This window comes from Protopterus annectens, chromosome 10.part0, assembly GCF_019279795.1.
Source record: "Protopterus annectens isolate FY-2018-M chromosome 10.part0, PAN1.0, whole genome shotgun sequence".
Taxonomy (NCBI): Eukaryota; Metazoa; Chordata; order Ceratodontiformes; family Protopteridae; genus Protopterus; species Protopterus annectens.
The window spans coordinates 1,414,395,395-1,414,419,628 of record NC_056744.1 but is presented as its reverse complement, the minus strand read 5'-3'; the positions used below and the strand labels follow the sequence as shown (position 1 = coordinate 1,414,419,628).

Genomic DNA, 24,234 nt, shown 5'->3' with positions numbered 1-24,234 from the left:
GTCTTTTCATCAATTTTGGAGGGACGTCCAGTTCTTTGCAACGTCACTGTTGTCTCATATTTTCTCCACTTTTTGATGACTGTCTTCACTGTATTCCATGGTGTATCCAATGCTGTGGAAATTTTTTGTACCCTTCTCCTGACTGATACATTTCAACAATGAGATCCCTTTGATGCTTTGTAAGCTCTCTGTGAAGCATGGCTTTTGCTGTAGCAGGCAACTGAGGAAATGTCAGGAAAATCTTACTAGGACAGGTGAACTTTATTTGGGGTTAATCAGACTCTTTTTAATTGATGGCAGGTGAGTACCCAAGAAGACTGAATGCTGTAATTAAACCAAAAGGTGCTTTGGCAAAGTATTAGTTTAAGGATGTGCACACTTATGCAACCAGATTATTGTACATTTTTTATTTCTTTATTTTTCCCCTAACAGATTTGTTTGTTTTTCAATTGAATTGTACAGGTTATAGGTCACATTAAAGGTGGGAAAACATTTGAAATGATTTATTGTGGTCCCATTTTTTATATCACAAAAAACCTAGCATTTTAACAGGGGTGTGTACACATTTTATATCCACTGTGTGTATATATGGATTCACTTCAGAAGACTGAAAAGTGTGTTTCAGTCTTTTGGGATTCAGGATTTTGAGTTTTCAGGATTTTGGGCTTCAGTCTTATGAAATTCAAGATTGTGACTTTTCAGTCTTCTGAAGTGAATCCACACACACACGCACACACACACACACACACACACACACACACACACACACACACACACACACACACACACACACACATATATATGTAGACATGTATATCTGGTTTATTATGAAAATTGAGAATGCAGATGCTTCGGAGATGGAAAACTTGAAACTTGGATTTTTGAATGTCCATCTGTTGAACATCTCCATATTGAAAGTTCATATCAGTGAATGATCGTCGACATTATGATAGCAAATCGTACATCTGTGTATATGTACATATATATATGGGTCTACTTTAGAACAATGAAATGTTACTTACCCGAAACCCATATCACCAAGACAAAAAGACCAACAGCACCAACACACTGACGTCCCAGAGCACAGACTGTGCAATCCAGGTAAGTAACTGCTCGGCCATCCGAAACAAACACGTAAACGGAAGAAAACAAAACCCACCCATGCGGGGGGGACTTCACTCCCCCACACTCCCTCCTAATTTAATATACCAACTCCGAGATAGCACTACCATGGGGGTAAGAGGCAAAGTTCAACAGAATGGCAAAGCACTTACCTGGAATGAACAGCTGGTGTTCTGGGACATTGGTGTGTTGATACTGTCTGTCCTTTTGGCTCGTTGATATGGGTTTCGGGTAATTGAAATTTCATTGTTGTAAAGTAGAGCCATATATATATATATATATATATATATATATATATATATATATATATATGCACACACACATATGGGTCCAGTTCAGAAGACTGAATCCCAAAATGCTGAAAACTCAAAATACTGAAGGATGGAATTTGCCCCTTCTCCACTGTTGTCCAATCTTGGAGTTGGTATATATAGTTAGTAGGGGGTATGGGGGGTGCAGCCCCCCACATGAGGTGTGCAGGGAGGCTTGCCCCCCCTGCATTAAAAATGTTTTCAGTATTTTGTATTACTTTTTGTAGTCTAGCCTCAAATAACTCATATATATATATATATATATATATATATATATATATATATATATATATATATATATTCACTTTATAATTTCAAAATACTGAAATATCGAATTTCAGTATCTCGAGACTATAAAGCCGAATTTCTGAAATAGCGAAACCCCATAACTGTGAATCCAGAAATGTCAAATTTGTGGTTGTGGTGATGTGCTGCGTGACTTGGGATGTACTGTGTGCCTAATTTACAGTTTGGTATGTGGATATGGTTAGAGATTAAGATAAGTGTATATTTTTTAAAGTGTTTTGGGTAGGGAATGTGATTGTATGTGAGTGTGTTCGGAAGTTTTAGGTGTGGGTTAGGGTAGGTAGGTAAGAGTATAAGTGTGTAAGTGTTGAAAGTGGTGGTGTTTGTACATTTGTAATGTGTGTGTGTGTGTGTGTGTGTGTGTGTGTGTGTGTGTGTGTGTGTGTGTGTGTGTGTGTGTGTGTGCGAGGGGATTGTAGAGCATGTAGTGGTGAGTGTACTGTCTTTTTCTGTTTGGTGCGACCTCGGAGTTATTATATATAAGTAGTGGGGGTGTGGGGGGAGCAGCCCCCCACTTAGGTGGTACAGGGGAGTTGCCCCCCTGCTTATATGTAGGGTAGGTTTGCGTATTTGGATTGTTGTGTTTATGTGTGTTTTGTTTGTTTGTTGTAATGTGGGGAGGACGGTGTATGTGTTGTGTGGTGTATGGTGTGTTTATGTTCGCTATTTCGAATTTTGCACTTATGGGGTTTCGGTGTTTTGGTTTTTTGGCTTTATAGTTTCAAGATACTGAAATTCAATATTTCAGTATTTCGAGATTATAAGGTGAATCCATCTATATATATATATATATATATATATATATATATATATATATATACACACACACACACATATATATATAGGTCTACTTCAGAAGACTGAAAAACCAAAAGACTGAATCCCAAAATACTGACAACTCAAAATGGGGCTGGTCAAGAAGTTGCAGGTATGCACTGACTGAGGCGTCTGTTCTAGAGATATTGAAGCTATCAGTGGTAATGCTGTTTGTAGGAGGGCACAGAGAAGAAGGGAAGTTAGGATGATAGAAACCAGTCAAAGTAGAGTTGCAGAAATTACTTTGGGTTAAGTGACAGGGTGGATTGAAAGAGGACAAAAAGAGGGTGGGGAAAAGGGAACAATGGTGGCAAATGGAACTGTGATAGTTTAAGACAGACTTGAGAAACTACTTCGTGGTAATAGTGGTAAGGCCCTGGAGTGTATAAACTGAGGTAATGGTACAGTCTAAGTCATGAGAGGGGTTTGGAGCTGTTGATACAGAGCAGGGAGGGAATGAGAGACACATAATTAAAGAATAGCTGTGCAATGGGTTAGCCACAACACTTATTATAGAATTTAATTGTTGCTTAGATCTGTGTTGAAACTGTTGTCTCACTGTTCTGAGAGACTGATCGGCAAATATACAGAGCTGAGAATATTTTTTTGGTTTTAAAGTTTGTACTGTTAGTTTTTGCTTAGATCTCTGCTGAAACTGTGTTGTCCCACCTACCCTCCCTATTTTTGGTTTGTAGTTTAAATTTGGTGGCTTTTGCAGTTGCCCGCCCCACTGTAGATTTGATCTGGGACACTCCTCCGTCCCATCTCTTTACCACATTCTATCTAATAAACTCTTTCTGCACTTGCTTTTAGTCCTTTTTAATTTAATTGCATTTTTAAACTGTGTTTGGTCTAATATTGCTGCATACTCAAGTGTGCTACCTTGCACTGCATGTGAATTGTTTTTTACTACTGTTTTTGCTACTTTTCTGTAATGAAAAAAAAAAAAAAAAAAAAAAACTGTAAGCCTGTTTCCTCCCTTTCCTGTAACTAGTGTTCAAGATACGGATTTTCTGTGTCCAGGACTGTGTGTAGCCTTCTGGGTCCCCCGGGCCTTTCTGTGTTGGGGGGGCCTTCTGGCTTATCGGTGGGGGTGGTGGGCACTGGGTGACCTGTCTGCCGCATAGGTAGTGGTTCTGGCCCAGAGTTTGTAGTTGTTGGCCGTTTGGGCGATCTCTTCCATCTCTCTTGGCTTTCTGGTTTGAAGGCCTGTATTTGCACTTGTTTCTGTCCTGTGATTCATCTAGTGCAGATGCAGATTCTTAGTTTTAGCACTTAAATTTGCTTGTTCATGCTCAGCACTTGTTCAGAACTTGTAAGCACTAAATAAGCTACTAATTATTACAGCACTCTATCTTCCTCATTACCTAGAGGAAAACAGTTTTTGTACTTACTTTTCTTACTCGCTTAGAGAAAAACAGCTCTTGTACTCACTTTCCTCACTTATCTAGAGGAAAAACCCTGCAACTCTCTTTTTGCGTGGTCTTGCACACAGAGCAGTGTCAAGCAGCGCTGGTTAACTGGGGTATACTATTCCTGGCCCCACAAAGTCTACACTGTAAATTTTCCCTTAGAACTAGGCAAGCCTCAACTCAAGTGCTTCAGATCAGCTGCTCTTATTACAGCACTTGCAAAACAGAAATCAGCACTTGTCCTAATCTTCTAGACAGCACTATTATTCTCCAAATTTCCTAGACAGCACTATTATAATATAGCATAAGACCCTTGATCGTCCGCAGGACTTAAGTTCAATTTACTCTTCAAAGCATGTCCAGAGGTCAGCTTCAGGTGTACTCTCCAGTTCATCTGGTGGAATTGGGCATCCTGAGGCAGTGTCACAACTGCCTCATGTATACAGACAACCCTCTCCTCTTACCTCTAGACACAAACACTTGTGAAAGATGCAAATACACAGCCAGACTGGAGGCTAAGCGCTCTCAACCCATAACTGTAATAGACAGTCAAGAGGATAAGGGAAACACTTGCATCACACTACCTGTCATACATGAATCTACAAAACAAGCACCGGCAAAACATACGCATAAATACACAAAATCATATTCGGAGACACTAGGTACCAATCTGAAAAAGAAACAGTGCTCTCCAAAGCAGACAAGCATGCAACCTGCACCCCCAAACACAAGCCAGAAAACACATAATTCACCTCAGCAGTGTGCCTCACAACAGCCCTTAAGGCAAAACACCATACCTAACATGCTAGTAATAGGAGACTCTATAGTAAGGCACACGGATGTTCCACTCACCAGGCTGAACAAGGAGAAGGTTACTGTCAGCTGCCTGTCGGGTGCTCGGATCTGCCACATAACACAGGCACTTAGGTCACTCCAGAACAAGTACAGTTATGATGCTGTCATTGTACATGTTGGTGTGAATGATCTAAGACATACCTCCCTGGACTACATGAAAAGAGACATTGAGGAGCTCTCTGATCATGTAGCTCAAGCTGGTATGACCCTGACCTTGAGTAGCATACTACCTTCACCTAGAATGATACCACAATACAAAGACAAAATGATCAATTTCAACAATTGGCTAAGCTTCTGGTGTCATTCTAAGGGGATCCAGTGTCTGTCTGCCTGGGATGACATGATAGACAAGCCTCGCTGTTTTGCCAGAGATGCGTTGCACCTGTCACCCCTAGGTTTTCGAATACTGGCCAAGGCTCTTGCCGTCCCCATAGTGCCTTTTTTAGGCAAGGCTCAAAGGACAAACCAACCACCGTAACCAGCACAGGTAACCAAAAACTACGGGTAATGCTACTCAATGCCAGAAGTCTCAACCTCAAAATGCATACACTCGAGGCTCTCCTCAGCATGGAGAAAATCGATGTTTGTGCAGCGACGGAAACCTGGTTCAAGGCTCAAGAGAGCACCCCAGCACTGCCAGGTTACAATTCATATCATACCTTCCGGCCTCAGTTACCGGATCGCAGTACAAAGGGCGGAGGTGTATCCATATTCATCAAGGATACCCATATCTCCAGGTTAGTAGCGCAGCATGATGCCCCAGAGATCATCCATGCGCAACTATCAGCAGGCAAAACCACATTTCAAGTCGTACTTGGTTATAGATTGCCCTGTCCCAAGATGCTCACTCTGCATTCCCTGAGACATTGGAAAATATAAAGGTCCTACCCAACACCATAATCTTGCGTGATTTCAACTACCCTGGTATAGACTGGGTGAACTACCAATGTTCCAACTCCTATGCTCAGCGATTCATAGAATTTATAAATTCAAATGCCCTTGAACAACTAGTATGTTCCCCCACTAGAGGGGACAACATATTGGATTTAATCATCACAAATATGGGCGCCCATTGTACCACATGCGTTATCACCCCCTCCTTGGTCAGATCCGACCACAAACTGATAACCCTGGACATCTTCACCCCTCCACCTCCCCCAGTCAAAGAAACCATAGTCAAAAACCTCTCCAAAGCAAACTTCAAACTACTTGCATCCAAAGTGGAAAGCTTCACTATTCCCTTGCAGAAGGATAATGATATCCAGGATGCGTAATCCTACACCAAGGCACTCTATATGCATCTTCAGGATTGCATGGACCATGCTATCCCAAATAAAACCAAGACTCCTTCCTCAAGCAAGAAGAAACCAGTCTGGTGGACCCCGGCCATAAGCAAACTTTACAATAAAAGGAGGAGACTTATACAAAAAAAGGCCAAATCTCAAGTAGAAAAATCATCCCTGATCAGCATTAGTAAGAAATTGAGGGCCCTCATCAAGTCAACTAAAGCTAATTTTGAAAAGAAAGTTGCCAAGGATGCCAAGGATAACCATAAGGCCTTCTACGGCTAAGTCAAAAACCTAAATGGCAACGCTCAGGTCTGTTCTGAGCTAGTACAGAATGAAACAAAATACACTGACCCTTCTGACATTGCCAACATCTTGGCTGACAGGTTCAGTGCAAATCCGCCCCCCCCCCCTCACCACCTACAGGGCCTATTACCATTCTAGGGTATTGTGTAAGTCCAATTATTACTGATACATTGGTTAACAAGGCTCTATCTAAAGCTAAAAACACTGCCTTCATGGGACCAGATGGTGGCCCAGGCTGTGTCATACGCGAGCTCCAAAAGGAATTAACCCCGCATCTTAATACCCTGTTCAGTCTCAGCCTCTCCACAGGATATGTGCCTATAGAATGGCGCATGGCAATGGTGGTCCCGCTACACAAGGGTGGGGCCACAACTGACCCTGGGAACTACCGACCAATAAGCCTGACCAGTCTAATCTGTAAGGCTATGGAGTGAATCATTATGGAACTCATAAATGGAGAGATTGGGAACCTCCAGCCGCTGGACCCCATACAGTTCGGCTTCGTCAAGGGCAGATCATGCCTCCTGAACCTGGTGGATTTCTTTGAGACAGTTACTCAGGCTATAGATAAAGGAAAGGAGGTACACACGGCTTACCTTTACCTTGCTAAAGCATCTGACACCATTCCCCATTCAGGTATTATTGATAAGCTCACCAGCCTTGGCATAAACCCTTATGTCACAAGATGGATCGCAAACTGGCTCTCAGACAGATCCTATAAAGTAAGAGTAGTGGGATCTATGTTCGAATCCAGACCAGTAATGAGTGGTGTGCCTCAGGGCTCTGTCCTGGGGCCCCTCCTGTTTGGCATATACTTCTCAGAAGTACAGGCAAGCATGGAAGGGCTGTGGCTCACTAAGTTTGCAGACGACTGCAAACTGGGTGCTATAATAGCGTCTCTGGCTGACATGGAGATCCTCCAGAATGGCCTAAATGAGACTGATGCATGGTGTCAAAGCCATGGTCTCAAGCTAAATGCAAAAAAATGCGTAGTAATCCCCTTTGGAAAAAACAGAGTACCTGCAAACTACAACATTGGAAGTTAACCCCTGAAATCTGAAGAAGAAATAAGGGATCTAGGGACCCAAGTAGATAGTCAGCTTTCCTTTGATAACCATGTTGCCAAAGTGGTTAGAAAATCCTTCTATGTAACCCATCCGATCACAAAAGGGTGCCCCTGTACTCTTCCCTCATCAGACCCATTATTGAGTACAATGCACCAATTGGAATGTACCTGGCTAGACATATCCAGCAGCTGGAGAGACCACAGAGGTACCTAACCAAGAGGATTACTGGCCTCAAACAGTTGCCCTATGCAGCACGATTGGAAAAGCTAAGACTGTTCTCTGTTGCATACCACTTTCTCAGAGGCGATCTCTATCTAACGTACAGAGCCATGTCCAACCCAGAATTGTTGAGCATGCTCCATCTTAGCAAAACCAAATCTACTCGAGCTACATGCTCTAGGGATATAAACCTCAACACAACAATGAATAGAACATGCTGGAGGGATAGATTCCCTTCGCAGAGACTTCCCTTACTATGGAACAGGGTCCCGATTTACATAAGACAGAGCCCCTCACTATCACTCTTCAAGAGGAACCTTGATGAGTGAATGCGTAACAGAAAGTTCACACCGGGAATCACACCAACAGCACTACTAGATAGGGGCCAAGGGTACTAGCTGCTAGTACAAGGGTCTAGGGAACTACTAAAGGGGCGGTGAATACCGCACAATATATGCCTTCGGGCAGATAGCCCAGTACCAACCTATGAACCTATGAACCTATGAAGTGAGTCTTGTTTCTGGCGGTAGCTTTGTAAGCTCATATACATTGTTTTTAAATTTCTGTTGTTTACATGTGTGGTTGTATCTGTCTAATGCTCCATATTTCTCTTGGCCTGATAATCAAATAAAGTGGCAGATAATGTTTTTCTTACTGTGGACTGCTTAGTATTCAAACATTTGAAAAATGGGAAGTTTTTCACCATTTTACAGGAGAGATATGAAGGAAGAACAAAGGAGAAATTAAGCAACTACATAATACAAGAGCTTCTGTAGCTGTTGCCTGAGTTGATACAAAAATGATAAAAAAATCCTTTCTCCAAAATGAGGACTACAAAAAGGTATTCTGCTTGAAACTATTGAAAGTATAGCAAACAACTTGTTATTTTTCCTAGAAATGTAAGAAGCTTTAGAATACTGCCCATAAAGCACTATGACACCTCAGCCTTGATCACAATTTCAGTGAAAGCTGATACTGCAATACGACCTTATTGGCAACTGCTGATCATGTTCTCTAGCACCTTAAATATAGGGCAGCCTCCCATTTTGCCCCACCCCAGGTAGGCTTTTGTATTATACACATGGGTTGTTAAACTTCTCAGCATCCATCCATTCCTCTATCCACACTTCCAACCAGTCATCTAGCCATCCAGCCATCCATCAATCCATCCATTTTCTAAATCACTTCTTCTGGTGAAGGACCGGGGGGGTGGGGGCAGCAAATTGAGCAGAACAGGTCAGATTTCTGTATCTCCAGCAACAGGCTCCAGTTCATCCTGGGGATTCCCAGGAATTCCAATGTCATTTCAGAAATATATATTTGGCATATCCTGAGTATAGTTTGCGGGTCCAATCCCACCAGGCTCAACCTAGTGTGCCTCCCAAGAGAGGCAACCAGGAGGCACCCTTATTACATAATCTGACAATGACTGGCTCCTCTTGATCTGGATGAGCAGTGACTGTACTTTGAGATTCTCCTGGATTGCTGAGCTCCTCACTCTGTCATGGACAATGAGCCCAGCAACCCTGTAAAAGGATCTTATTTCTGCTGCCCTCATCCACAATATTGCCTTTTGTTTACTACCCAAAGCTCATGACAATAGGTGAGGATAGGGACATAGAGTAGTAAATGGAGAGCTTTGTATCCTAATATCAGAGAGAAAACTATATAGCTCATCAAATACAAGTCTGTCAACTATATTGTCAAACAATGTAAACTCTGCCTTACATATGCTCTAGCATTAAATGTACACGTTTTTTTATGTTTTCAAAAAGACTACGTGAATTCCATCAAGAAGAACCATCAAGTATAGATGGGATCCTTGGAAATCTGCCCAGATGGATTTTTTAAATGTCTTTACTGCATTTTTCAAACATCTAAAGATATATATATATATATATATATATATATATACATATATATATATATATATATATGTATATATATATATATATATATATATATATATATATATATATATATATATATATATATATTTATATATGTGTGTGTGTGTGTGTGTGTGTGTGTGTGTGTATATATATATATATATGTATATATATATATATATATATATATAATATATATATATATATATATATATATATATAATATATATATATATATCTATATATATATATATATATATATATATATATATATATATATATATATATATATATATATATATACATACTTATAAGTATGTACTCTACTAGTACATAAATAAACAAAAATAGAATTGAACTGATGTTGTTATTGTCATTCTTCCAATTATATAAATTCCTTAGTCTTGTATTTGTCGTACTTGCTTAGACTATGTATGTTCTCCCTATTGTAAATCTGTAATTTTGTTACTCTGTGTAATCAATATTTAACATGGAGCTTTTCTCCCCAGGACTCCACTGAAAATGGGTTTCTGACCTCATTAGTACTCTTCAAGAAAAATCTTGATGACTGGATGGGAAATAGGAAATTCACCCCGCGGATCACCTCTTGCTCTAGTCTATTATTAATACCCCCCCCCCCACTGGACACATATACAACTTTTAAAACCCTGAAAACAAAACTATGATCCACATGATCCCTGATGTGTTTTCCAGGGGACTTTTAAAGTCTTTTAGCCTAATGTCGCTGACATGTTTGGAGAGCCTTTCTTTTAGTTGTCTTATAGTCTTTACCACATAGAATTGTTCACATTTTGAACATGTGGCTAAATACACAACATTTCTAGTTGTGCAATCCGCATATACATTGCATGTGTATCTTTTCTTGGTGACTGGATGTTCAAATGCATTTTCTGTGCAGATGTATTTTCACATCATGCATCTTCTGCAGGGAAAGGTTCTCTTTCTGTCTGACATCACTGGTGGTATAGAGTAGTTGTCCTTGCATAAAATATCCTTTAAATTACTTGCATTCCTATATCCAAATTTCGGTGCTTGTCCCACTATCTCCTTGCATTCTTCATTTGATGTTAATATTTTCCAGTTTCTTTTTATTATACCACAGATTTGTTTAGTGTCAGTCGTGTGGGTAAGAATTATCTTGATCTTCACTGGGTCTTTCCTTCTGAACTCATCTGTTCCCTTTTCTTTTTTTCTCTTCAAGTATGGTTTTGCCTTCATTTCCCTTTCCATCATGACTTGTTGCTTATTTTCCATGATCTCCATCTCTTTATACCCTCTATCTTTCAGATGGTCCGACATGTCTTCCATCATATTCGTGATATTGATATCATTCGAGTGTATTCTTGAGGTCCTTAGAAACTGACTCCTCATCACATTCCTGTGGGTGTGCCTCGGGTGCATACTATTTCTTGGAAGTATGTTATTCTTCCAGCATTCTTTTCTGTAAAGGGTTGTTTCTATGTCACCTTCTTCATTTTGCCATATTCTCACATCTAAGAAGTCCATTTATGTATCACTGTACATCATGGTGAACCTCAAGAAGTTAGTACTGTTTTCTAAATATTGATGAAATTCCTTCAATTCCATTGCCTTCCCATAAAATACATATGTCATCAACAAACCTTTGATATAACTTTATGTTATCTTTCCATGGGTTCTCATGATGAATAACTTGATCTTCCCAGTGCGCCAAAACTAACTTCGCATAGCTATTGGCGTACGGTGTGCCCATTGCTACTCCACATAGCTGAATGTATATTTTGCCATTAAAGATGAAGACGTTATTTTTAATATCAACTCCATCAATTCGCAGATGATCACAATTTGTCTCTCACCATACATGCCTTTGTTTTTGAGATATTCCTTCATAGCCATCATACCATAACAGTTGGGAATACTAGTAAATAAATTCTTAATGTCCATACATACCATTAGATGTTTTCTTTTATTTCTTTTGGTGTCTATAAACTCACCCAACTTTTCTATGAAGTCTTTCGTATCTTTCAAAATTGTTGGTACTTTCTCCAGTTCTTTCTTGATGTGATTTTCTACATAAATAGAGGCTGGCTCCGTGATCCATCCTGCTTCAGCCACAGTGGGCCTCATTGGTAGTTTGTGTGGATCTTTATGTATTTTTGGAAGGCATTTTAAAGCTGGAATCAGGGGAGGTTCAACAACCAGATAATCATGTAAGTCTGATGTGATCAGGTTCCTTTCTCTAAGTCCTTCCAGACACATCCTCACTCGACTTTCAATATCATTCAGTTCCTTTTTATTGATTTCTCTATATGAGGTGCCATCTTCTAACAGAAGCAAAACTTCTTCTGTGTATTTGTTGGTCTCCATCAGAACTACTCCTCCTCCTTTATCCGCTGGTTTGATTGTTAGTTCTTTATTTTCTTCCAATTCCTTTAAGGCCATCCTCTTCCTTTGTGATGTTATAAAACTTTCTTCTATTATTATTCTAAATATGTTCAATTATTTCTTTTTCACATACATCATATGGATCATAATTTTGTTTTCAGGGTTTTAAAAGTTGTATATGTGTCCAGTGTGTGTGTGTGGGGGGGTGATATTAATAATAGACTAGAGCAAGAGGAAATGTTCTGGATAGGGAAACTGCAAGCACATGTAAAACCGGGACTCAATACTACATTTCCCATCCAACCTGCACTTAGGAAGCGAAGACTAAGAAGGTGTGTCTAGCACTTCTCAAAGGGAAAGGGCACATCAACTTGTAGTGCTGTTTCATACCACCTGCACTCAGGAAATGAAATTTAAGAAGGCGTGTTCAATGTAATAGGGAATGGGCGTGTTAATTAGTTTCGCCTCATTGGAGCAAAGTATTTTTTAAACAAGGAACAGTGGTCATTATGTATAGATCTGATGAAGGGTGAACTTTGAAACCCAAAAGCACTTATCTTTTTGTGTTTGTTTTACTATTTTAACATGTTCTGATGATGTTTTATAATAAATAGAAGCTGCTTTAAAATTATTCAGAAGTGGACGTTCAGCTCTATTGATGCCAACTGTTTTAAGGAGATGTTTGTAGAAAATATGCTTGCAAACGAAAAGTGCTTTTGAAGAAAGTGGATGTAAGAAGCAACTTGAGACCTTGTTAACTGGTAGTGGTTGTGTTTTCTTGCCACACCTATCAGTTTTTAGAGACTCTGCCCTGGATGTGAAATACGTGCTGTTTGCTGCTGTTTGAATATCTTACAATTTTTACAGCACGCTCCTATCCGGTTCCATTCTTTTTGCTGTTGGTTTTATATATATATATATATATATATATATATATATATATATAGAGAGAGAGAGAGAGAGAGAGAGAGAGAAAGAGGTTAAAATTATTTACACCCATGAAAAATGTTAAAATGCCATGATGTATTTCCTAGAGAACTGCATTCAGTTACCAGTAACCCATATATTTCATGTAGCCCTAAATTTTGATGAAGAGAACAGAAGGTCTTGAGGTAACCTATACTTACAACAACTGAGAGTGACACTATTTTAGCCTTAGATTGTTGTATTGTCATATAGTTATTGTTTAACAACAACAGCTGTTTTTGCTTATTTTTGCTTCTTGTTTAATTTGCTTTTTATTATTTTTTTTTATTTCATTTTTTGCAGGGGGTGTTATGACATATACCTATTTATGGAGAAATGTCTGCTGACTGAAAATCTCTTCGTTGAGAATATACTCTTTCATGAATGAATTTTTCAGCATCTGAGATACAAAAACCAGGCAAACAAAAAATTATATAGCAAATACAGAATCTAAAGAAACTTTATCTTTCATAACTACATTTTTTATGGAAGAAATTTCAGGGGTAAATTGAATTTCTTAGTAAACAATGCACACATAATGACTTACAATTAAAAACACAAGATTAGTTTTCCATTTGCAAGATTATGAGACATTTTAGAGAATTGCATGCACCTGACTTCTTCAGAGACACAAGATCATTAGTGGCTTGTGTGGTTTTACTCTAATAATCACCATCTCATGCATACTCTTATCCTTTCTCCAGAGAATAGAGCTGAAGTGAATTAGCATTTCGGAAATGCAATTTAAATTGATCATCATTCTCATCTAAATCTTCAGCCAGGATGTTTGTGTGTGCAGTCTTCTGTGAAATTATGGAATGAATGAATGAGCTCCATATTCCCTTATGACAGAAATACACCTATTATTTTTGTTTCACCACATTTTATAAAAAATATACAACTCTATAAGCCAAAGCTGTTTCTCATGTAAGAAAGATTAATCCTTCTTTGATGCTTTCAAATACCCCATGTACTTTCACAGGAAAATAAACAAAATTTATGCATTTTCCAAGTTTCAATAAGTACGTCATCCACAGTTTGATAAATCTCTGGTGGGATCTGTTAATCTCTAAAATCTCTTTAGTTCATAACAGATGGACAGATTATGTGGTCTGCCTATATATCCCTGCATATCCTGCTGCTAGGCAAAAGGTGACGGAGTATATTGTGTTGGCTGAGCTTCATAGCTTGTGCTTACATGCTGGTAAATTCTTATTATTAAGACTTAAGGGAATACCAAGTCAACAATTAAAACCTAAAAGGATATTTAAAAGTGCCATGAGAGATGGGTTAGAACAAAACTATCTTTATAAAACTGGAAATCCTCTGCAAAAAGTGATAAAAAACAAACAAACAAACAAACAAAAAAAAAAAACGCTTTGGCCTGTGTTCTCAGATCATATCAATATTGTAAAAGCAGTTTACTGTCAGTGAGAAAAGCACTGTTTCTAGTATGAAAAAGCATTTGTTTAAAAACTTTGCATTTTTGCCTATTAGTGATATGCAGTCATTATTTTATTTTCACCAAGGCAATCCTACTTTTATGACTTTACAAATTTGAAATAATACACACAGCATTTGAGAACTGCTCCTAGTTAGACCTTTTATGCTTTCACCACAAGTGGCATTTCAAAAAAAGAGTGAGATGTGTTGAGAGAGCTCACAGATGTAATGACACTTCAACAGTTTATTGTACAATATTGATCTATTTTGATATCTGTTTCACCACACAAAACTGAAGACTGCCTATGTCTGAGTGAACAAGGGAATGCCCATTGATAGTGAGTGAATGTAAGATCAGGAAGACTCCCAGACAAATACATGCAAAATCCAATTGCAACTCTTGTGTAGCTGGATGTGTTGGGTTCTGTTTCTCATGGATGAATTCTAACATTTCTGTGTTCATACTTCACTTATCATTCCCACATTGCTAATCCCCATTCCAACAATGCATTTAAAATACATTAGTAGTACACCCCATCGAATCTGTAACTTTGTGCTTAGCATGCATTATTAGTTCCACATCTCCACGTGTGTATGTATCCCATAGAATATATTTATTAGGAACTGAAGCATTCATCCCTATGCATCTGTACTACATGCCATCAAACACATTAAGTAAGCAGTAGTAACACTTTCCACCTATCTCTTTTCAGTTTTATGCAAAATACTATCAAAGCTCCTTAATCCAGTAAATACCTGAATGTGGCACTCCGACAATTTACTTTCTAGAAGTTTCCACTAATACTCCTCCTATATATATTTTATCCACTCCATAAAATACATTTAGAGTGCATTATTACCCATTCTATAAAATTTTCTGAATGCGCACTGGTAGTCCCATCTCTGCATATCTTCACTCCACAGAATGCATTTAGCAAAGGCTGGAAGTGCTTCTCTCACATCTCTGATCTCAACTCCTAGAATGGATTACTATGCATTAAGAATACCCTCTTCTAACACTTCTGATACCTGTTCCAGCCAACACAGTTATTATGCATCATTAATGATTCCCCCACCTCATTTCTGAGCCCCATTCAGTAGAACACTTTTTTACGTGAATTGATAATTAGCACTGGTGAATTCTCTGCATATACATTTTAGTTAGTATACCACTCCTCAGATTTCTAATCACCACTGCATGGAATATAATTATTATTTACTGCTAGCAGCTGTCCCTCCATCTCTGATTCCAATTCTGTAGAACATTTCTGGTATACTTTACCAGTACCCTCTCTCTAAATCTCTAAGCTATATGCTATACAAGAATCCTTCTGATTCTGTAGGAGACCTACCTTTCAACTGGTCAGATTTCTGTCTCATATTTTTGGTCTGTTCCTCAAAAAAATTGTTTTTCTAGATTTTTGTAGCAAATCAGTGAGGACAGAATTTACAATATAATGACAGGCATTTTAGGTTCTGACTATATATCCTTCAGAAAATGAATATAAACAAAAGACTTTTTACTCTAGCAACTTTCTAAGTTTATAAGAGCAATATTTAAAAATTGTCCCTGTTTTTTGGGGCTTTGTATCCTCATTATTTTTGGCTTGTCAAGATTTTTTCTGCCAAGTGGTTGAGAAGTATGGTAGGATCATTTAGTGTGCAGTGTGAGTGCCGACTCTCTGTGCCTCTGATCTACAGTCTGTAGAATGATTCCCATTCTCGAGCACACATCTGATATTTCACACCTCTGATCCCCATTCGGTAGGACACATTCAGTATGTACTGTTAGTACCTTTATTCTAAAGCACTGATCAGTATGATGTTGAAAACTCTGATTCCATTCTTCTGTAACACATTTGGTATATAGTAAGAGAACCACCTTCCCACATCACGGATACCAGTTCTGTAGGACATGTATGACTCCCATCCTTTAGAACACATTTAGTATTTACTCACAGAATTACCTTTACACATGTATAATCCTCATTTTGTGGGGCACAAGTGTGCACTATTGGTATCTTGTTTCTAGACTTTTGATCAACATTCAGTAGGTTAATAGTTTCACAGGTTCATAGATAAGTACTAGGCTAACTGCCCTTTAATCCTAGGCAATTACCCATTTTGTGCTCTAATTAACCTCCCATTTGGTTAGAAATTTGCTTTACCCATCCCATGGTCAATAATCATATATTACCCCTAATGAGAATAACTGGGATCATAGCAGAGATAATTTGAGGGGACCCAAGCATGGTATAAAGCATTTAGGAGCTGCTTCTGTCCATTAGTAGTACTGGGGTAAATTTTCTGTTTCCCATCCATAGATCCAAATGTCCTTTTTCAGGGGTGACCAGGGAACAATGTCCTGATCAGAGCCACCACTGTATGTAAATAGAGATGGAAGGAATCAAACTTGCTACCCTTGACTGCAGGAGCACCTCATTAATAGCGCAGAGCCTTATTCCTCTGTGCTAACTGCCAGACAAAAAATCCTGACTATGCAAGAACTCGTACCTAGAATCTTTGAATCACTTCATGATTTCTCTAGAAGTTAAATGTGCTGTCCATTACACCACAGAGCCTCTATTCATAGTGGAGATTCATTGCAGACAATTACTGTGTATGTTGGACTTACGCAACATCAGGAGTAACAGTGGTATGAATTATCGGTTTTGGCGAAGTGGAACTAATGGCAAAAGGGCAGAAAAAGAATATGGGAGTAGGGATTGCACCTAGCATGAATCACCAGAAGAACCATGGCAAAAGCAAAATACTTAGGGGATAAACTCCAGAAACAAGGAGGCAGTGCTCACATATATACATATATGATGTTTCTGGTTTGCTGTAGGGCATAGTTGTAACCATGGTCTGCTCCGCTATGTAGAGCTTTTTTTTTGGGTGTCATGACCTAGGGTTCCAGGGCATCTCTAGCATCAAGAATGAAATGTCTGTATGGGAAGTCACCCTTCGCAAACTGTTGAAACAGGTCAAATGTATGGCGCATGTGTGTGTGTGTGTGTGTGTGTGTGTGTGTGTGTGTGTGTGTGTGTGTGTGTGTGTGTGTGTGTGTGTCTCCATGCGTGCATACGAAAACTGCCTGGGTGGAGTGCAGACACATCGTGGACATTACCCTGTACATTAAAGACCACCTGTCAGTTGATGGAGTGATCCCCTTTGTGGTTCACATACCTTCTTCCCAGTTCACCAGGTGAGGCTTCTGTTTCAATGAGGGTACAGTTTATAGCCACCAGTATCTCAGGGAAATGGGGTATATCATGGAACTTTATTCATTGTATTAGCTTTCTCCTCTGGGATATGCAGGAATCATGTGTTCTCCCTCAAGTTGAAACATGGCATCAAGAAACTGGGGGTGTATTATTGAGGCAGATGCCTGAGATAACCCCACTGTGTCCCCACTAAGTCACTGAAAGATGCCTGTAGCCAGACTAAAGTCACACATACCTGTCTATCCACTGGGAAAAGTGCTCATTGACTCCCATAGGGCTGTAGACAAGGCCAACACATATCCACAATTTGTTTCATGGTGTCCCTTTCCACATGGCACTGGTCTATTAAGTCAGTCTCATGGAAGGCATTGAAATGTTAGTATGATCAGATGAACCTGCATGTTCAGGGAGTGGAGTTGTACACCACTGGGCATAACAGCAATAAGAACTTCTTGTAGATACACATTTAGTATAGCTGAATTAAACCCTAACATATTTAGTAATATAATCTGCTTGAAAATGGGTATACAGTCAAGTTCAGTTATAAAGCAGGTGCAGCTTTGTTATGCTGTATTTATACATCTCTGAATCATGCTATCATCTTCCTTTGTTTCATTATCGTATGCAGCACTTCATTATACAGACAGTATATAGAATGACTAACCACAAACTTTGGTGTCTGGACATGATGAGTAGCTGGGTTTTCTGAATCGCACACCCTGCTTGTGGCATCACATAGTGTGATGTAGAAAAAGTTTTCTGAATCAAGCCCAGCTGCACTTTGGGGTAATGGCAAACCACTATAATTTCTGTTATTTTAACTAAAATACATTGCAGTCTTACAAGCTAATAGCTCTGGTGCCAGTTTTCAGAATCACAGCCTTTCCCAGATGTTAGTCATTGCAGCATGTGACCTACAAAGGAAAGTGTTACAGTAGCTGTTTCTTGCATCTGATGTTCAGTTCACAATTTGCTGCAGATGTTGACTGTATGTAAAATACACAAAAACAAGCACCCAAAGCAAATGTTCACACCAGACTGTTGTAAATGTAGCCCTTATGTTAACACACACAATACTAAAGACTGCAGTCACATTGTTTGGAAGTGCAAAAGAGCAGATGTCATTCCATCTCTGAATAATGATATATATGCATCTTAAATAAAAAGTGTTGAAATATAATACTATACCTAAGTAGTATAAAAAGAAACATAGCCTGCCTACCTAAATAATTTGGTGCAGTTTCTGCTCAACAGACTCCTTGTTTTTCCCACCTGTCTGTTGTATTACAGGATTTGGTCACACATGTTCACCCTATAGCATCTTTAGCAAAATTATTCAAACCACTCAACACTCATTCTGTTTAAAACATCTCCTTATAGCTTCCCTAATTCATAATTTAGTCTTTTTCTTGTTTTTTAATCATATATATGGAAAAGTAGAAAAGGAGGTTAGTAATGGAGAAGTTAAAGCAATAGAAACTGAGGTTATGGAGTACCTGCAAAGTGAAGGATTCAGTGTAGAACATCTAATTCAGAAAACACCACAACAGGATAGAGCAATGGATATCCAAATTAAGGGGAAACCAGTTGAACAGGAACCAATTGGTCAGGTGCCATATGAAAATATTTTGGAACCTTCCACAGGAAACCAGTATAAATGTTCACTTCACACTAGACAGCATGGGAAGGAACAGGAAACTGAAAACTGATGCAGTCAATGTTGAGAAGTGATAGGCCAGTGAATTCCCATATGACAGAGCAACAGATGGCACAGGATGAAATTGAAGAGAATGTGACACAGGAAGTTGCTATAGAACTTTCTATAGAATGCCCGTAGGAAATGGAAAACAAAAAAATGTGCCCTCAGTTTAGAGGAAAATGAGTTAAGTGAAGAGTTGCTCGATTTAATAAACATAGATAGATATATTAAGATCAGTGAAATAAATAGACTGTAGAAGGTCAGTAAAACCTAAAAAGTCAGAAGTTTAATAAAACAAATGAACACAGTAATTAGGGCTGTCCATACAGATCCATGCAATATAACAGAAGTAAACAGGATATATTGCTGTGCTGCTAAACTAATAACATATAAAATTATACTACAAAAACATAGGGTAGTAAGGGAAGGAAGGGGAGAAACTGAATACCATCATGGAAGTATTGAATAGAGAAAACTATAAAGCAACTAAGACAAGAAGTGTCACTGTTAGAAGAATATAGAAGAGGAAACAGATCAACAAAAATACTAAGAAAGATAGACATGATGAAAGCAATAGAACAGACCAGGATCTATCATTCACCATCAAAATAACAAACTAAAAATCACACCACAGTTGGAACAACCAGAAGATGCACAGATAAATATAAAGGAAAAGTATAAAATAAGCAATTTATTGATGACCTAAAAAAGTTTTATAGAGAATTGGGAAACAAGGTAAAAGGAACTGAAAGACCACCAAAAAAAGAAGAAATAGATACATTTTGGAGAAGTATCTATGAAGATCCTGTGGGATATAACCAAGATGCTAAATATATAGAAGAAGTAAAAGAAAGAATAAGAAGTTTAAAGGTACAAGATATGAAATGGGATGAAGTATCAGCCAGAGAGATTGAAACAAAGTTAAGAAAAGCCTCTAATTGGAAAACCCCAGGCCTAGATGCTGTACCTAACTTTTGGTTAGAAATATTAACTTCTTTGCATGAAGATTTAGCCATGAGTAAGAACTATTTATATGCACACCCTGAAAAGACACCAAACTGGCTAACACCAGGAAAAACAGTGCTCCTTCTTAAGAGTGAACCTGCAAGTTACCCTAAAAATTATAGACTAATAACTGGCCTTCCAATGACATATAATCTATACACTGGAATTGATGCTGACAGAGTTTATAGTCATTTTGAAGAAAACTCAATTATGGCAGTAGACCAAGAGAGCAATAAAAGGAAGCCATATGGAACAAAGGATTATTTATTGTTAAATAAAGTCATAGTGGCAAACTGTAAAAATGGGAAGAATCTAAGTATGGCATGGATTGACTATAAAAAAGCATTCATGGATAAAAGAGTGCTTAAAAATTTATGATACACCCTACACTGATTGATTACATTACAGTGACAATGAAACAGTGGCAGATCACTTTGCAATTAAGCCATGGTAAAGGACAAATTATTATCCCAGGGATAAAAATTCAAAGGGGGATATTCCATGTTGTCTCTCTGTCACTGCTGCTATCCTGCCTTGCCCTTAACCTATTAAGTTGTCTACTTAATAGCTTAGGCCATGGCTATAATTTGGCTCCTAGAAAACAACAAAGTGTAAAGACTTATCTTCTCTTTGTCAGTGATTTAAAACTGTATAGCTCATCAGATGAGGAGCTGAAAGAATAACTGCAAGTTCTCAAAACTTTATCAGATGATATGAGAATGTCATCAGTTCTTGATAAATGCAAAAGCAACCTTTAAAGCCGGAAAACTGCAACACCAGGAAAACATCAGTTTGGGACAAGAATGTGATATAAAACAACTTGAGCAAGAAGGAGTGTATAAATATTTGGGAATTGATAAAGGATGAACAATAAAACAATGAACAAATGCAAATAAAACTTTAGAAGACTTAAATTAATCCTGAAAACAGCATTGACTTCTAAGAACAAAATCCAAACTATAAACCAGTTTCCTCTTCCTGTCCTAACTTACAGTTTTGGGGTGATTGACTGGCCCAAAAACATGTTGAATAGATTAGGCAGGAAAACAAGAAGGCTGCTTCATGCTCACTAAATGATTTATAAAAATCAATGCATACCAATATTACATATTCCCTGTTCCAAAGGAGTGATGAGCCTCCTTGAAATTGATTACATGTATAGATCTGCAATCGTGGGACTCCACACATCTGCTGACCTTACAAGACTCAAATGTAGTGAAAGTTTTGAAACACGAGGAGAATAAATCTGACATGACTTGTCTGCTTAATATAGCAGAAGTGTATCGGCGTCAAGGAGGAATGGAAATCAAACCAGACATTGATAAAAATCAGGCAGCAATTGAATGTGCCAAAAAACAAAAAAAAGCATATAAGGTGAAGGACCAGATGAGAAGGCAAGAAATGTGGAAAATGCATAAATGTATTTGCAAGTATTGAAATTTCTGGAAGATCCTCATGTTGATCAGGAACGAACGCAGGAATGGTTAAGGAGAGGGAAATTCAAATCAAGAGATGAAAGGTTAATATTGGCAGCCCAAGATAGTGGGCTGCATACACATTGGTTTACAAAGTCCATTGAACATGTGGGACATGCAGACAAATGTAGGTTTTGTAAAACTGAATTGGAAACAGTCACACACCTCATTGCTGGTTGTGACATACTAATGGGAGAAGAACTGTATACTGAAAAGGCATAATAATGTGGCAAGATTGTTGCACTGGGGATTGTGCAAACATTATGGTACTGACGTGGCTAAACACTAGAAACATGAGCCACAAAGCATCATAGAAAATGATGAAGTGTACATCACATGGGATCATCCATTACCGACAGTTCAAAATATAGATGCTAGAAAACTGGATATAGTGGTCCAAGAAAAGAAAACAAAAGTAGCATTGATCATTGAAATTGCCACACCCAGTGACTACAGTGTCTTGCATACAGAGAGACACAAAGTCATAAAATATCAGGATTTGCAGACAGAAATGAGAGCAATGTCGAAGACAGATACCCAGACAGTCCCAATAGTAGTAGGAGCAATGGGTCTTCCAAAAAGAATCTACCATCATATTTAGATATGTTACCAGTACATGTAACTCTGTACAAATTGCAAAAGAGTCATTACTGGGCACATTGCATGTGTTGCGGAGTCTGGCTGACATCAAAGATTGAAACAATACTAATTTCATGAACTTTAATCATATTTTGACTTAGGAATGGGGTCCATTCCCATTATGGTATTCAAAACTCAAAAGATTTGGAGAAATTAAGCATGAAATCACTCAGACATATAGACATAGTGAACACAGCCTGTTTACTCTTTTATGGCACCTTATTGAATTACTCTACAAAGATCAGTAACTTGTATGTACTTTACAAATGCAATTTGAGAGTGTATCTTACCACCAGGGTGAGCAAGAAAGCACTGCAGAAAAAGGCAATTGGAATTCCGATTGCAATTTTGATGGACATTGACATGGGACAAGGACCACAGTCAGCAGGACAGAGGGCACAGCCTTCATCTGGTTCACAGATCTCATCACCGCATACTAAGAAAATATAAAAGATTTCAGTTTCAGTCTTGGCAACAAGGATGAATTTTGAAATGAAAGGCGCTTAACTATTACTTTGCATTAGATACCCATTCAACATACAAAGTAACTTCTCAGTGCCAATATATAGTTTAAGCACCCTATTGCCATGATGTTTGGCACTGGTTGCACTGATATTTTTTTAATGAAACTACTGGACACCTATGATTGTCAAATCCAAATGCATACAAATCAAGTAATAAACATATCACACTGAAAATCTGCATACACACACAAACACACACATATATAAAACACCATACTTCCAAAATTTCCTGCACCAGTTATTTGGAGGAACATTGTCCAAGCATAATAATATGACTGAAGATTTTTATGCTTATCTGAAGATATAGGTAAAGGCTACTGGGATCTGATGTATAAACCATCCTTATTTTAGTATATGATTACTGACAGAGGTATGTGAATATGCTCTGATGAGTGTATTAAACTCCTGTGATTTCAGATTGCAAGGAGCTTATGCAACAACTGCCTTGAAGTGCATCCTTTATTTTCTTCTGATTGTCAACAAATAAGTTTTAGACCACATAAGCAGACGAATTTAGCGATTTCAAGACATACTGTGCTAACTGCATGAATGGATACAACCAAGATAAATATTCTTTTTTAACATGTTGGTAATACTTCATTAGCCTTCTCCATTTTAGACTGCATAGAAATGCATGCTTTAAAACACAGATGGATTCTTGCATGTTGTAACAATCCTAATAAAACTGAATCAACCACTGGAACATAGACACATCAGTATTGCTCAAGGTACCTGAATACACACCAGAATAGAAAAACAGAGAAAGACATTGCCACAACTTTTTAGTAGTACGCTGTATATGCCTGGTCATAAATACATTTTGTCATAACAGACAAGAAAGAAATGGCATTTCTATATTTCCAATCATCAATATAATTCCTCTGATCAGATGTGGGAACTATAAAAATAGCACATTAGCAGTGAATGTCAGGTCATTTTCATTTTTAAGTTTTTGTTCTTACAGAACTAAGCTTGGAAACAATTTTATTTTTAGACCTGCTCAATGCATCTTTTGGAGGTGGCCTTTTACTGTCCATTGTTTTTGTTGCCCGGTGATTTTTAAGGTAAGCATACTCTGTAAACAATGGTAAGAAGAAAGAGTTACATTAAATTACATATTTAATAAATCCTTGATAATAGACTGCCTGTTGCAGTCAGTACTGTCTGCTGGTCTTTGTCTCACTCACTCACTCACTCACTCACTCACTCACTCACTCACTCACTCACTCACTCACTCACTCACTCACTCGCTCACTCACTCTTTTGCTGTCATGTACATACA

At 38.3% G+C, this 24,234-nt stretch overlaps 1 protein-coding gene across 1 annotated transcript in view; it reads right to left on the bottom strand.

Annotated features, from left to right (window-relative positions):
* Window positions 1–24,234, bottom strand: part of LOC122814291 — a 344,228-nt gene that overhangs the window by 79,554 nt on the left and 240,440 nt on the right. The window contains exon 7 of the mRNA XM_044086879.1: window positions 22,719–22,864. Coding sequence (XP_043942814.1) covers window positions 22,719–22,864 — 146 coding nt within the window. The remainder of the gene's footprint in view (window positions 1–22,718; window positions 22,865–24,234) is intronic.